We start from the raw sequence: 15,745 nt of genomic DNA on the forward strand, positions 1-15,745 counted from the left end.
AATATTCTTTTTCATTTTTGTATCACACAAAATGTTTGCACATCCAGGTGTCACATGCAGAAACAGATGGAAGGGGGGAAAAAAGCACTCAGTTTTGTGAAAATAAAAAATAAAATACCCCTAGGTCCAGGGGCTGTTGAACCTGGGTGTAGATTGGCCAGTTCCCTTCTGCCTATTCCAGCCCTCCTACTGCTGACTGCCTCTTAGTCATTCTGGCTGCTAATTAGCTCCACCCTAGATGGGCAGGGTCAGGAAAATGCATATCAGACAAGATGATGAAAGTCCTTAGTCTGTCTGTAGATTTTACCCACTGATGGGGCCACCATCTTCCATAGAAGCTCCACTTTCTCTGAGGAGAGGAGTTGGAATAAAAAGAAAACATCTGATAGAAGATGATTTGCACTAATGCTAGCATTTTCCAAGAAGCATTGATGGGATGCTTACTGTGTATCCAACACTATCCTAAGCAGTAAGGGTTTAAGACTGGCCTTTGCATTTTGCAGTTGATGCTATAAATATATCGAACCTTCCATCATGTAACTGTGCATAATTCTTTAATGTGTGATATTAACCTGATGTATTAGGTCATCAAAATAAAACCATCCTTTTTTTTATATATGAAGAACTTAATCTGCTAGAGCAAGCATGAAGAGAATTATCATTCCCTTGAAGGCAGAACATGCTTTGGTGTTTGAGAGTTGCATGCACCTTAGTCCTAGAACTGGTTAGTTCTTCTTGATATTCTCCACAGAAACAAACAAACAAACAAAAACAAAAACTGAGGTTTGCATTTTCACCCTGTCATGTAACAGTTCCTCCAGGAATCCTCAAATCACACACCCTTTGGAATAAAACCGTGTGTGTGTGTGTGTGTGTGTGTGTGTGTTTTAAGAAAGTTTTTCTCTGAATCAGAAGAGCTTCATCTTTATCTTTACTCATGAGTAGTTATATTAGATAATAACTTCTACTGGCACTTGTAGTTCAAAATTTTTAAGTACTTACATATTTAATATATAGTTTGATCCTCAAAGAGCAAATTTTCCTTATGATGGACTTTAAAAATCAAAATATTACCTTTTGTTTTCAAATGTAAGGGGGAGGTGGAAGGAAAGTGGGAGAAGAAAAGTGGGGGACAAAGAAGGTGAGGAGGGGTGCTGGAGAGGGTCTGGAGGGAGTGAATGGGTGGAGTGAAAGGAGAAAGGGACAGAGGAAAAAAGGGAGAAAAATAGGGGAGAAGCTAAATGGACAAATGACTGATCAGTATGACAATTGCATCTTTGCATCTTGGTAGTTAACAGTGTGTCAGACGCTCTGGGCTACTCTGTGGACAGAGAAGGAGGGAGGAAGAGGGTCAAGGTTAAAGAAAGCAGTCAAGCATTAGTGGCATCAAGGAGCCACATGACTTCTAGAGGCTTTTCTTTCTCTAAGATTTAAGATCCTAAAATAAGGATCCCATTCCAAGTTAACAATAAGATATCTCTAGGAAGAAGAATGAACTGCACTGAACTCATTGGGATCTACAAAAGCCAAGAGCTCCTGCATAGAAAACTCAAAGGTGGCAGAAACTATGTGCTTCCAAGGACACTCCAACAGAAAGCTCAGAGCAGGCAGTGGTGGTGAAAGGGCACGCTGATATATGGGCTGGACCCGTGACACCAGAAGAGGGTGAACCATTCACTCACTGTCTCACACAGTAATATGTCAATGTATGCTTCTCTAGATTAAAACAAAAATGATCTAATGTTTATTAGTCAAAATAGGAATGCTCTAAAATACCAAGTGATTTCAGTCAGTCTATCTATGATTCTGTCTGGAAGCACAATTCAATTATAAGGTTGAAAATATAAACATGAAAATATGCTAAAACAGTTAATAGTGTCTTTATACATTTTCAACAGATAATCTTTTAATGCAATTACTGTAATTTTATTAAATGGCATAATTAGCTAATGCCTGAGGAGTTGTCAATAGAAGGTACAATTATGTGGTACAAATTATAATCACAATGTGCAGTGATGGATTGTTCTTATTTTTAAAAATGCTGAAAAAAACCTTTAAAATATTTTTGAAAGTATATTATGTAGTCTTCCATGAAAAGGAAGATGTGGAAAATCAGCTAATAAATGTTAAAACAAATAATAAAATGCCAAATATTTTAAGCATTTTATACATATATATTTGCAAGTATGTACACACACATTTAAAAGTTCTCAGAAATCCTCTCTTTTGTATAAAATGCTTATTTTAACTGTGTAATTTTTCTTTTCATCTTTTATAGAAATACTGTTCATCTTTTAGTGTAAAGTATGCAGACACCTACCAAATGAACAGGGATGTCTGTGTCTGCTTTGTGTATCCAATGGTGACTTCTAAGGGGGTGCAGTCATAGACACCCAAAGAGTGTTTGTCATCAAATGCAAGTACAACCAGTTGCAAACAGGTGATAGAACTTTCAGAAATAGTAAATCTTCTAGATACAGTTAACACATTAATATGTGAATCATTAAAAAGATATTTGACAGACATTACTTGAGGAATCCAATCTTGAAACAAAATCACAGGTGCATTTGTCATTTGGACCAAAGCAAAATAAATCTGAATGTTCTATGGACCACAGGGGAATCATGAGCACAAGCAAATTTCAAAGTCTTGCATCCAGTTTTTCCAAAATGTTCAGCAGGGCAACTTTTTGTTCCTAAGTGCTCTACACTTCTTTTTTTTTTTTTTTTTTTTTTTAATGTGGTACAAAGGATTTAACCCGGTGCCTCACATATGCAAGGCAAGCACTGTACCACTGAGCTACAACCCTAGCACCACCCCCACCCCCTTCTCTGCTTTTTACAGTGCGAATGAGTGTAAGTGTGTGTGTGTGTGTGTGTGTGTGTGTGTGTGTGTGTTCTGCAAACATGATTATCATGCATTAGAAAGGTTGATTCCGTTAACTGCTACTATTGGTTTTAAGTTCCAAGTGAGATTATTTTCTGTTTCTCAATATTCTAGGATCTCTCTAAATGCTAAATCCTATAAATGTTAAATAAGGGACAGAAAAAAAGAGATGTATTTTTTAACCTTATTGGTGGGAGGTTGATTGATGCCTTAAATTATATATCATATTACAGACTCTGCCAACTCTGAAGAATAAATTCTTTATTTTCCTACACTTAAAAAATTCAGGAAAAAAAGTCATAGATGTTAAAATCATAGCTTTATGAAGATACCATTGATATATGGTAGATTTAGATTATTTTAAAACATCAAATATCCGAGTAAAAATTTAATAAAACAAGGAATCCATCAATGCCCCACATGCTTGCCTCTCTGGACATAATAGGTGTGTCTGAAGGATGGAGGAAAAGGCAGAACTACATAAACAGAATCCTATTTTAAAAGCATCAGAAGAACTTTGCTATTGAAGATAACCTTCTCATAATGCCATCTCTTGAGTAAATGCTCTTTTATCATATGAAAACATGAAGTTATATCATAAGTTTATATATTTTTATAGACCATCATGGGGTTTGTAACAAAATAATAGCAAAACAAAAACAAAGTGAAACCCCATACATATAATTGGTTCTACAATATAAATATCACAGTGCTAAATTATCTCTAAAACCAAATTTATCTTCATTACCATCAAATGAGGTACTTCCATTAAGACACTAAGGATATTATATAGAATGCCCCACATACAACAAAAATATGGAGCTATGTCTTGGATTGCTATTGTTTTAAAATATTTTGAAGGAAGGTATTAATACAGACTATAACATTCCTCTACCCCATCCCTTATTTTGAAAAAAATCTTGAAATATATATTGATTCATTTCATGACCCCTCCAATTGGTTATACTTAGGTTTCATTATATTCTTTCCTTGATAGCCCTTTCACATCATCTAAGCAAAATCCAAGAAAAGAATGAAAAAAAACTCAGACCCAAATCTGGGTCTAGAGCCAGATACTAGGGTTTTCCAGGTCATCCAGCTGGATTCCAAGGATGTCACATGTGTGTAAATACTGATGTTTGTGTTGTTTCCCTGGAGTTTTACAGATATAATATTTCCATGTTTTGCTTCTTTTCCTTTAGCCCTATCACCTGTAAACAAAGTGCTAGGGATTGAGAATCTTACCATCCACATAATTAAGGTTTCTTTCCCCAAAGGTATCCTGGACAAGCTGGGGAGTACCCCATGCATATCATCTAAACACATATCTGAAATGATCAATATGGTTGTTTCTAGAGCCACTGCCTAAATACAAGGATGACAAGCACTGCTTCCTGCTTTATTTATTTGTTTATTGGCGTACTGGAGATTGAACCCAGGGTCTCTGTGATTGCTAGTCAGATGCTCTACCACTGAGCTACAATATCCTCAACACTCCTGGGTTTAAACCCAGCTCTGCCTCTTAAAAATATATTAGCTCTGATAATTTACTTAACCTATAAAGCCTCATTTTTTTCATCTGCCAAAAGAAGATAGTAATTATTATGTACATCAGCAAGTTGTTGTAAGAACTAAGTAAGTGAATACTTGTAAAATGCTTGGGACTCTGCCTGAAACATAGAAAGCAGTGAACTAACACAAGCTACTAATATGCCTGAAGCTCAAGGCCAGTGTGAAAATAACCATGCACATGTGTATAAAATGTCATCTATGTTTACACATCTATTCATAGGAAAATACACAGATGCACTTAATTTCCAGAAAGATATTTTAGTTACATTTGGTCTTTGTCAATAAATTGACATATCAGTTTGTCTTTCAACTGGGAGGGTCAAGACTATGACTTTTTCAAGGGACAAAAATATATATTTAATTTAGCACTAATAAGTAAAACTTGAAGAATGTAATGCATCAACATATTTAGAAAACTTAGGAGAAGGAGAAAGACAGAACTGAAAGAATTTTTTTTTATATTTATCCTCACCACAGGGGGAAACAAAAAGAACAGAAACATGATCTGGAATGTTTTGACCACCAAAAAAACTTTTTTGAATTTAATTTTGTACAATAACAACGAATTCAACAATATGCAGCAACATTAGCACAGAAGGTTCAGTGAAAATTCAGGATAATTACTTTTCTTATGTTGAGAATACAACCACCATGTAGGTGTTAAGAGCATAAATCCCACACATGGACAATCTAACGAGATAAATTCTCCCACGGCTGTCCATCCACTTCTGATTCAACACCTCAGGAACCGTAAAGTCTGCTTTTCTTCAACTGCAGCTTTCAACAAGATATGATCTTGGCCTATGTACACACATACACAGAGGAGTCCTTGGAAAATGTATGGTTTGCTTTTATAAAGTCTTAAAATTAACAGCCAGAATATATTGACCATGATCCCCACAATGTACATGTTTTTTATCATCTTGAAATAAAGGGAAGAACATGAAACTAATAGGCTATTTATGTTTCCTCACAAAACAGAAGGGGAAAAAATCCCTTAGAGTGTGGGACCACCATCACTTCCTGTACCTCTGAGGGAAGAAGACCCCATCTCCTGCAGATATTAGAATCTGTGGATGCTCAAGTTCCTTACATGAAATGGCACTATACTCTCTATCACCTACACACATCCTCTCATATAATTTCAGTCACCTCAATCAGATTACTGGTAATGCCAAATATAAATGTTATGCAATTAGTGGTTATACTGTGTTGTATAAGGCAAAAGAACAAGAAAAGTGCCTGGTTTTGTATCATACAGATACAAATTTTTTTTATTATAATTATATGCCCTGCAAATCAGCCATAGGGAAACAAGCAAGAAGAAGAGCACCTTTATTTACTTTCTGTGGGTCTTGGGCATTGGAAGGTGTGATGCTGCAGGCTGCCGCAGAGGGCTCTGTTTCAAGGTGGTGCTCACCAAGGAGGACTCACCTTAAAGAAGGGGCAGTGGAGAAGTGCCCCCTGCCTTCTGCCAAGGCTCCCTTCCCATCTAGAAGTCCTCTCCCCTGGCCAACCTGTTTCTATTCATTTGTTCTAATCTTTCTTCAGATCAGTCCAGCAGTCCATTAATCATTTCTGTCATCCCCTACAGGATCCAGGGCAATAGATCTGTTTTTCTAAAATCACAGTGCCAGAAACTAAACTCAAGGAGGAGGAAATCCTTTGCTCCTCGCAGCGGCTGGCTGGCGTGATGACTGGAAGAAGCCACAATTGCGTTCACTTTCCTCTTCTGCCCAAAATTGCACAGAACATTCCGTGGAAAGTTTTGAAAGGGAATTCAGGTGGGAAGTGGAATTGGCAGGGTTGAAGAGGAACCCAACACATAAAGCCACCCACCGGCTAAGGAGGATGTGAGAAAAGGGGGTGGATAAATATGTGTCAAGACAATGACAGATATAAATTAACAAATTCCTTATTTTCAAGGCCAAATATTTTGACAACTCCAGACATCAGAGAAGGTATATTAAACATAAAACTTGTAGACAGCATAGTCCTCTATGCCCTGATGTGATGGAAAAACTGAAATTAACTAGATCAAACAAAATGCTCCCCAATGGCAGCGAAAAAAGCAAATCAAATATATCCAATTGAGAATGACTGACTATAGAGAGAGGGTGAGAATGACCTTGGCCCTGTTGACATCTTGAACTCATTTTTTTCTAAGTCTGAGCCAGTGGGATAGCAGCGATTATTAAGGTAATACTGATGTTAGAAAACAAGAGATAGAAGAACCATGTGAAGTGCAAAAGTCAGACTGTGAATCATGGCCTGTACTTATTCACAGGCCACTCATGCATCATGTCAGCCCTTATAGTAATCTCCACTGAATACAGAAATCAGTGCCATAATACCATCATTCAAAATTTGCCAGTGAAAGACATGGTATCTCCTTCCATGGGTAATAATGCCAATCTGATTTAGAAAAAATCCCTTTACAAATAAGAGAGAATGTCCAGAGAGTCAAAGTGAGGGTGTTGTAACAACTGCCAAGTCCTTCCAGGATTCTTGAATACTCTGTGATACTTAGGTGGCTTTAAGTTCTCTTCCAGTTCTTGATCCTATGATTATACATATGCTCATAAGAATGAACCAGTGTTATCAGAGAAAAGAATATACTTCATATACATGAATATTTCTCCATTATGACATTGAGTTAAATGGTAATATGTAATGATCAGTTATGCAGCAAGTGGCTTGATAGGAATAAATGCTTTTAATATCAAAGTTTATTAATACTTACTTAAAACCTAAATCAGAGCCATTTATTTATAATCATGTGATTATTCAGCTGCCATTTTTCATAGTAGGCGTCAGGACAGCAACTGTACAAATCTGGCTATATAACAACTACAGAAAATTTAAATATATATGTGTATATATTTATATTATATTTGCAGTATACACATGTATATTTAAATTTAAATACATATACATATGTATGTAACACTCTCTTAAGCTCCTCAAGAAATGGTACATAAGTAGGATTTTGTTAATTTAAAGCAGTTTCATGACCTAAGTACAATCTTAGAAAGACAAACCCAACATAATCCTTTATGCCATAATATATTTTACAAAGACAAATGGCTACAAAGAAGCAGCAAATAGTTTGAACATAAAAAAGAAAGCTTACCACAAATGCTATGGTACTTCTTAATGTGGACTCCCACTGGAAGCAGCTCTTAAGGAACTGAATTGTATTCCATACTGCCATAGTGAGTCTTTTCACACGGTCCACATCTCTTGATAAGATCTGATTTAAAAAAAATGAAAATGGAGAACTTGATTTAAATACTCCAAGTATTCCCTTTAGATCAAGTAGCCTGATCATTTAAATTATCTTCTGTGGAGGTGCCAATTAGAAAAATTAATAGAAAGGGAACCTCTGATACTACTAAAACTGTTTTAAAATATTATCATTCATAAGAGGAAAAACAATTCCAGTGTATAGTTACAGCTCATTTGATGAAGAATAACTCTTTCAATAATATTCAGCACAAAACTGGTCTGGTAAAAGGTATAGCAACTGGGCTTCTGATACCATGGAATGTGTGAAAGTGTATGCGTGAGACACAGGGAGAAAGAGAGAAAGACAGATGGACACAGAGAAACAGAGTCAAAGCTCACATGAATGGGAATGAATGCTGATATTGTTTTCCTTTGGAATTAACTGCACAAATTCATAGTGGACAATTCAAGTAATACAGCTCATCTTGTCTATACGCCTATAAGAAAGTATAGTTCTTGGAAGAGAATCCAGTCCTCCCTCTTCCCAACTATACAACCCTAGGCAAGTTACTTAACTCCTTCACAAAATAGGACTGCTATTAGTCTCACTTTACAAGTGGTTGTAATGTTAAGAGAATTAAGCGCCTTAGAAAAATACCTGTCACATAGTAAAAGGTTTTAAGAATTTGTATCAAAAGCAAAAGTATCACCTTTATGAACATTGGGGGTTACTCAGGAGGGTCGTGACCTACTCCAGGATTTCAGCCTCAAACCCCTCATTTTTCTCAGAGCCCCAAACCCCTCATTTTTCTCAGACCCCCACTTGGAGGTCATGTTTTACAAAGGAAATGTCTTTTCTCCCTGTTTTAGGCAGATTCATTTCAATTTGTTTGCAAAGCAGCTACACCATCTACCTTAACTCAAGTATTAACTTTCAGGTAAACAGAGCAAAATGCAAAATAATAATAATAATAATAATAATAATAATAATAATAATAATATAAAAAAGGCCTTTACTCAGAATATACAAAACAAATACTGCCAGTATTAGGGCAGACTGAAACAAAACATTTATTTGGATGCTTCCCTTTAGAAGATGGTTAAGGCCTTTTGCAATTGTGCCCAGAAGTTCATGGGAAACAAAAGGTTGATAAGATGCCTTTATATTTAACTGCTTTGTTTCATCCACAGCTGCTGAGCCCAAAGGAAGTAGTGGAAGTAATAAACGCTTTAAAAAGGGGACACTTTGTTCTTTGTTACACAACTGAAGAGGGACAATGGGTACAGAGTGAAATCCTGAACTGTATCTAAAGAGGACAGGGAGGGACTGAGGGGATGGGGTGGGAAGGTAAAGGTCATAGTAAAAAAAAATGTAAAACTTCCACTACTTGTCCCTGATCTTCACTTTTTGTTGGACCGAAGAGAGAAATTTCAGGCAACAGGCAGAGGGAAAGTTAGACAATTCAGCATGGGGTAAAATGCCAACACAGCCCAAATTTAGACAACACACAAGTGATAAGAAAGGTCTTTGGGTAATCTGAGGCCAGAAGTCTGGAAGAGTCCTCTGGGTTAATTCCCTTATCCACTCAACAGGCAGAACACCTCCCTGCAACTTCAAAAGCTAGAGACTGAAATAGCTACCAGTGAAGGAGGGTGGACAGGCAAGGGAATTCAGGAGGATGTCTATGCTAGGAATTGTTCTTTAAGAATGATTCAGGAGAATACTGGAGGGCTGGCTGAGGCTTCTGCTTCAACCCATAGGTTTGTTTTAAGTCTCTGTACCCCATTCTTATTGAACTGCCTAATGCTCTTATTTTGGGAGAGAAGGAAAGACAAATGGAGAGAGAGGGAAGGAAAGAAGCAGACAAGCAGTGAGGAAGAAGCACTTGGGTGCTGGGAGTTTATGTGCCCAGCAGCCAGTCTAGGGGACCAGCCTACCTTTTTTTTTTTTTTTTTCGTACCTGGAATTGAACCCAGGGGCACTTAACCATTGAGCCACATCCCCAACCACCTTTTGTATTTTATTAGAGACAGGGTCTCACTGAGTTGCTTAGGTCCTTGCTAAATTGCTGAGGCTGCCTTTGAACTCTCAATCCTCCTGCCACAGTCTCCAGAGCCACTGGGATTACAGGTATGCACCACTATGCCTGGGACCAGCCTACCTTTTTGGACAGCTTCCGGCTATCTTCAACAAAGCGCTTTTCTCTGGGAGTAAAGGTCCTAATACTTGCCTTGACCTAGAAAGACATCAGTTGTTACAAAGAACAGCATGCAAGTGGCCTTTACCATCCTTCTCCTCTGTCTAGTAACCGGAAAAAAGATGGAAACCAATGCCTTTGGACCCCGAGGCCTCTGGCAGGGTCCAAAGGCAGATACCCTCAGCTCTGCCTGTCTTTGTGGAGCATTTCAGGAGAGTCCTTGGGCAGGCTGGATATGGGAGAGTGTTGCCTCCACTTCAGTAATTCCTAGGAGGTAATTTAAACCACACCACAGAGAGTGATGTTCATACATTCTCAAACTAATATCCCTGGAAGATAAAATTTCCCTCTCATATTATTTTGAACTTAGCTTACACAGATAATACCTGGTACATGCACATCAATTTTCAGCTTATTAAAGGAAAAAAATCTTTTCCACAGAGAATCTCAGTTCTTTTCAATGACCTGGAAAAATAAATGGATGTACCACATCATTCCCATTTTATAAGAAATAAACTGAGGCTCAGAGGGATTTAATGATTTATTCAAACCACCAGAGAGAGAAAAAACACACACAATAAAATCCAAGTCCTTCTCCTCTGCATCAGATGGACAACTGAAAAGTCACTTAAGAGAGATATTTTGTTTTTAAGGCTTTAATCCCACTTGCCCTTAATCCCAGATTTTTGTCTGAGTATAATAACCTTTATATACAATGCATACACAAATGCTTGCCAGAGAAAGGCAGGAATGGGGGCAATATGTCCTGTAACCTCCTTATGTTTGATGTCCTTAAAGGTAAAGGGAGGAGATGACAAAAAAAAGAAGGAGAAACATGCTCTTACACTGAAGACTATGCCCAGAGTTCTAGCACTACTGAGAGCCAGGGAACATAAGGATAAAAATATATTTATATAATATATAAAATTTTGCATTATATATTGGACAGATAACATATAATAAACTATGTAGAGATTTTTATATATATCATACATTTTACCTTGTATATAGGTTATATGTTCATTGTATAAGTTTCATCTATATATTACATAAATTTTAGATATATATTTATGTAATGAGCTATACTTTATATAACATATAGATATACCATCTTTGGTATATATACCCATATATTTATATAATATTGAGCTATGTTATCTACCTATATCTGTATATTTATATGATATATAGATTACATAGATCTATTTTTTCCTTTTGTTTTTACTCATTCCTTTGCATTTCATTTTACTGAGAATTATACAACATTGATTCTGCTGATGAAACCTGAAAGCTGGGATTCTCAGCACAAATTTTAGGGCTGAGGTTTTAAAAATGATTATCCCCTCTCTCTCCAGTCACAACAATCAAGAGAGTATATACTGTTCATTAGTTTTAGTCTCTAAAGCCTGGTCACCTTTATTTTAAGTACAAAAATGCTAGGAAGTATGACCCAATAAGACTTACCGGATTATATATGAGGTCCATCTCTAAGTAAATAACTCCTTTAAAAGCTTGTTCTAAGTCTTTATTCTTCAGTACATAACAATTTGGTTGCCCGTCTTTAATCTGTTATAAACAAAAGATAAAATACACAATAGTACAAACTTTCTGTAAGGTTTAAACAGAATAACCACAACTAACTTTGGTAAAGTTGCAAAGGGAGTGAATTTATTAAACAGAACCTAAATCTATCATGAATCAATTTTTAATTCCCGAGACCTGTTATAATAGATAAGAAGGTAAAGTAACAACTACCAGGAACAAACTTGTGTGTTGATAGAAAATTATTGGTACAAATCGTGACAGAACCACATAGCCTTTTCCTTCAAACACCCCAGAGGTTACACACTTTTATGTACCCCCCAAATGATTAATATTCTACAAAATTCCTGGCCAATACTCCTCAAGACTGTCAAGGTCATGGGAAAAAAGGAAAGACTAGGAAACCATCATAAATCAGAAGAGAACAAGGAGATAAGATGACTGAATATAATGGGATACCCTGATCTGGATCCTGGAAAAGAAACAGGACATTCAGTGCCAAAGCTAGTAAACTCCAAATAAAGATCAGAGTCCAGTTATTAATAATGTACCAATGTCATGGTGTCTCTTAGTTTTGACAAAACTATCACGGTCATTTGTGATAGTAACATTAGGAGAAATTGGGTGGAGAGTATGTGAGGATTCTCTTGTCTTTACAATTTTTCTGTGAGTCTAAAATTATTCCCAAACTATCTTAAGGAAATAAATAACAAATCTTTATTTTTTCATAAAATGATAGTACTTAACTAACTAGCAAAGTAAATTAAATAAACCAATCAGCCCACCTAATATTGAGGTCAAAATCATTCAAAATCTAAATCTTTAAAATAAACAAGTTCCTCTGATGTCCTCTTTCAACCAGTATGTCACATCTGAGTCACACACTTAGCTACCCACTGACCCAGCATATATGACTTCTAAGGAAAACATCCCCTGTATTGTTTTCGAAACCATTCAGCTCTCTCTCTTGAAAGGCATGTTAATTATCTAGATTTAATCACTCTCTTCAGATTTGATAGCAGCCCTGCTTTTCATTGTACACATAGAGGTATATGAAGTAATTAAACTAGCTTTTAAGAAGCGTATCCATTAACTCTAAAAGGTCCTCAGCAAAACTTGAGTTTTTCAGAAATTCTATCTGGAATTGTAATGACCCCATCATTTAGGTAGCTTAGGAAATTTGAGGGCCTGAAATTTGAGCCATATTTTAAATGACTATTGCCATCTCCACCGGCATTCACACAAGTGTTCTTATAAACAGTGGTGGAAATGAGTTAAGTAAGTCACAAGGGGAAACGGCAATTCCACTTTACAAGGGAGAGGTCATCTTCCTTCCCAAAGTCACTCCACCTCTCTCGGATTGAATAGCTTTTATACAGAAAGATGGTTTTCCTGGCCAGTGGCTAAGAGGAAGGGGGTGCCCCATAAAGACCTGGTTTCCTTCCTCAACGGTGTCCAAACAGGATTCTGAGCTTCCGCTTTGATACACAGTCTCACTTAATAAATTGTGGGTGTTAAAGTTGAAAGAAATAAATACAAAAACAGCATTGCAGTTTGCCAAGCTGAATTTGATCCAAATTAGCTTTGCTTCAAATCTATAGTCATTGTACTGTTATCTTAAAATTTCCATGATTTCTTAAGGGTTAGGGTGGGTCAAGAGAAGAACAAGAGGTATCAGTATAAAAAGAAATATTTCATAGCAAAAGAAGATTTTTTTTTTAATTTGGTAAATGGCCATTTCCTGTTACTCAATGTCCCTTGCATTGTGTCAGCAAAAACCAGCATTCACCTAGGGACATTAAAGCCGTCATCAAAGTCAGAGATACAATTAAAGCAATCCATGTTTAGCACTTTTGGAAAAATAATTCATTTAAAATGTACGAATTTTAAAAGTTTAAAAATTACAAAAAATAAAGACCCTTTGAACTTCCTCAAACATCACCATTCTTTCCTTTGAACATAAATTAGAATGTGGCAGGTATTTTTAAATTTTTATTAAGAATTTATACTTATAAAAATAGCCTTGAGAAAAAGTGTTTAGCATTTTTTGCCTAAGTGATATGCTGAATGTATTTTGCAACTTCATTTTGTATTTACCAATATTATTTGTAACTTGATTACATTCATAAACAGATCTCATTTATAAACTGCTCTTCATGTTCAACGTGCAAATTAACTAAGATTTATCAATTCTGTTGATGAACATTTATTAATTTTACTTTTTCAATCTGTTCACCATAAGGAATATCTTTTGGGTCATAGTTAAAGATAAGTGGAAATGGAAACATACTGTAATAGTTTGCAATTTAAATGTGTTTGGGTTATTAATAGGTTAATGCATTTGAATATTTAGTGTTAGATTTAAATACTGAAATAGTAACAGAAGAGACTAGCTTTTAAAATATCTTCACTTTCTACTGTCTTTATGTAATTAAACTTCTGACAAAACAATATAGGATTACAAGTTCTTCTGTAACATCCTAACTTGCCAAATTCTTGTGTGAGCGCATGTATACACAGGAAATGAAAACAAAACATACACACAGGTATATATCACATGTGTATATCACGTCAGTTATGCTTATTATTTGTACTTAGACTTTTGAAGATTATTCCTCATTGTCAGTAATTTTATATTTATATATAAATCTCAGAACTTTACTTATCATATTCAGTGAGAAAATAAAAGCACAAAGAATATTTAGAAGAGAGCATATACACAAATTTTCATCCCTGGCTATAAGATAATGCTTCAACTTAAAACTCAGTTTAACTTTCAGTTCTGTATCAACAAAGGCAAGAAGGAAAGACAGTTACGTAACTCTGAAGAGTCTTCAGGGGCTGAATCTGAGAGGACTTCATTTGACTCAATTATAAGTGTCTTGGATGAATTTTGTCAGATAACTCTTTAAATCAACCTATTATTCATCTTTTTATACTGAATTTTTCATATGTAAAGAGTGCCTGATACTATGCAGTAATTTGTGGCAGGCATCTCCCCACAGCAGTAATATAGTTAACCTCATTAGGAACTAAAATGTCCATAACCAGAAAAATGGGTGTTTTCATGTCTCGTAGATGTTTTCAAGCATATTTTGTCTATAAAGCTTATATCAGGAGCCTAGGTAAGCATTATTTTATTGGTAAATTAGCTAATAAATGAATGAGTACAGGAAACTTGCTTCTGAGAAATGATTCAGAATTTTGTAATCAAAAAGAAAGTTACTGAGAAATTAGTCTTGTTTAAAATTTTTAATCTGACCCACAATAATTCTCAAACTATTCAACATTTTCGTATAGTAAAGATTATTAAATCTGCTTAAATGAGCTCTAAGCAAAGTCAATATGAAAAGCTTTTTAAACATTGTTTGGTAGAAAATAATTGTTGAGTCCAATAAATGTTATAACACTCATTATATTAGAAAACTAACCTATTTTATAAGCAGCATGTAATAGGCACAGGTATGTAAGAATAGAGAAAAAAGTTGCATCTAGAAATTTTTTAAAAATAATTATTTTCCAATAACTTGACATTTACTAGAAGAAAAAAACTTTGATGTAATGAGTTATCAAGTGATTCAACAGCAAAATTGATCAAAAGCATTATGAAGGAATAAATCCACCAGTTGATTTAAGTAGAAAAGACACACATTTAAGATCAGAATCCAAATACAGAGTCATATTGATTCCTTCATTGTTTGACCTAAAAATTAGAAAATGGAGAACACTGGGGTATAACCTAGCATTTTCTATTAGATGCCTTTCATTTCATGCAAAAGGCAAAACTCGTAACTGTGAGAACACCATGGTGCACGGTGAGTCCCAGCTGATGTAAATGTAATAAAATGTGATGAGGACAGACATGTGGCTTGGCAAGAGTACAATACACTTTCTCTGGGGTAGCTAGTCATCCATGAGCAAGAGGGTGGGGACGGACAACAAGTGGCAGGAACTTACAGGGAGGAAATCAGACACATACATCCAAGAGAGTCCACAGGTCACAGGACAGGGAACCCACAGGGAACCTTATCAAAACAGCCATCTGGAAACGGGAACTGTTCTGCCAAATCTCCCCTAGTCCTACTAGTTAATTTTTAACCCCTTAAGGGAAACTATTGCTTCAAGATCATGTCATACCCTCCCCTTGTGTCTAGGTCATCAAGACAAAGGGGCAATAAACTACTTACAGGACATGAGGCAACAAGAACAAAGGCACCTCAAATCCTTAAAAGTCCTAGGTTCTAAAAGCATCATGGTGTCCTCCCTAGAAGGGCCTGTCCTAAACATTTGTACTCTTGCTCTTCCTGGTAAAGTCCTGC

At 35.9% G+C, this 15,745-nt stretch overlaps 1 protein-coding gene across 1 annotated transcript in view; it reads right to left on the reverse strand.

The window, feature by feature from the left end:
- The window catches only part of MCTP2 (multiple C2 and transmembrane domain containing 2), a 221,089-nt gene that overhangs the window by 58,152 nt on the left and 147,192 nt on the right, over positions 1 to 15,745 (reverse strand). The window contains exons 15-17 of the mRNA XM_081290239.1: positions 11,349 to 11,450; positions 9,849 to 9,923; positions 7,592 to 7,711 (exon numbers count right to left, since the gene is read on the reverse strand). Coding sequence (XP_081146365.1) covers positions 7,592 to 7,711; positions 9,849 to 9,923; positions 11,349 to 11,450 — 297 coding nt within the window. The remainder of the gene's footprint in view (positions 1 to 7,591; positions 7,712 to 9,848; positions 9,924 to 11,348; positions 11,451 to 15,745) is intronic.

The sequence above is a fragment of the Spermophilus citellus genome (genome assembly GCF_964194105.1).
Source record: "Spermophilus citellus genome assembly, chromosome: 4".
Classification (NCBI taxonomy): domain Eukaryota; kingdom Metazoa; phylum Chordata; class Mammalia; order Rodentia; family Sciuridae; genus Spermophilus; species Spermophilus citellus.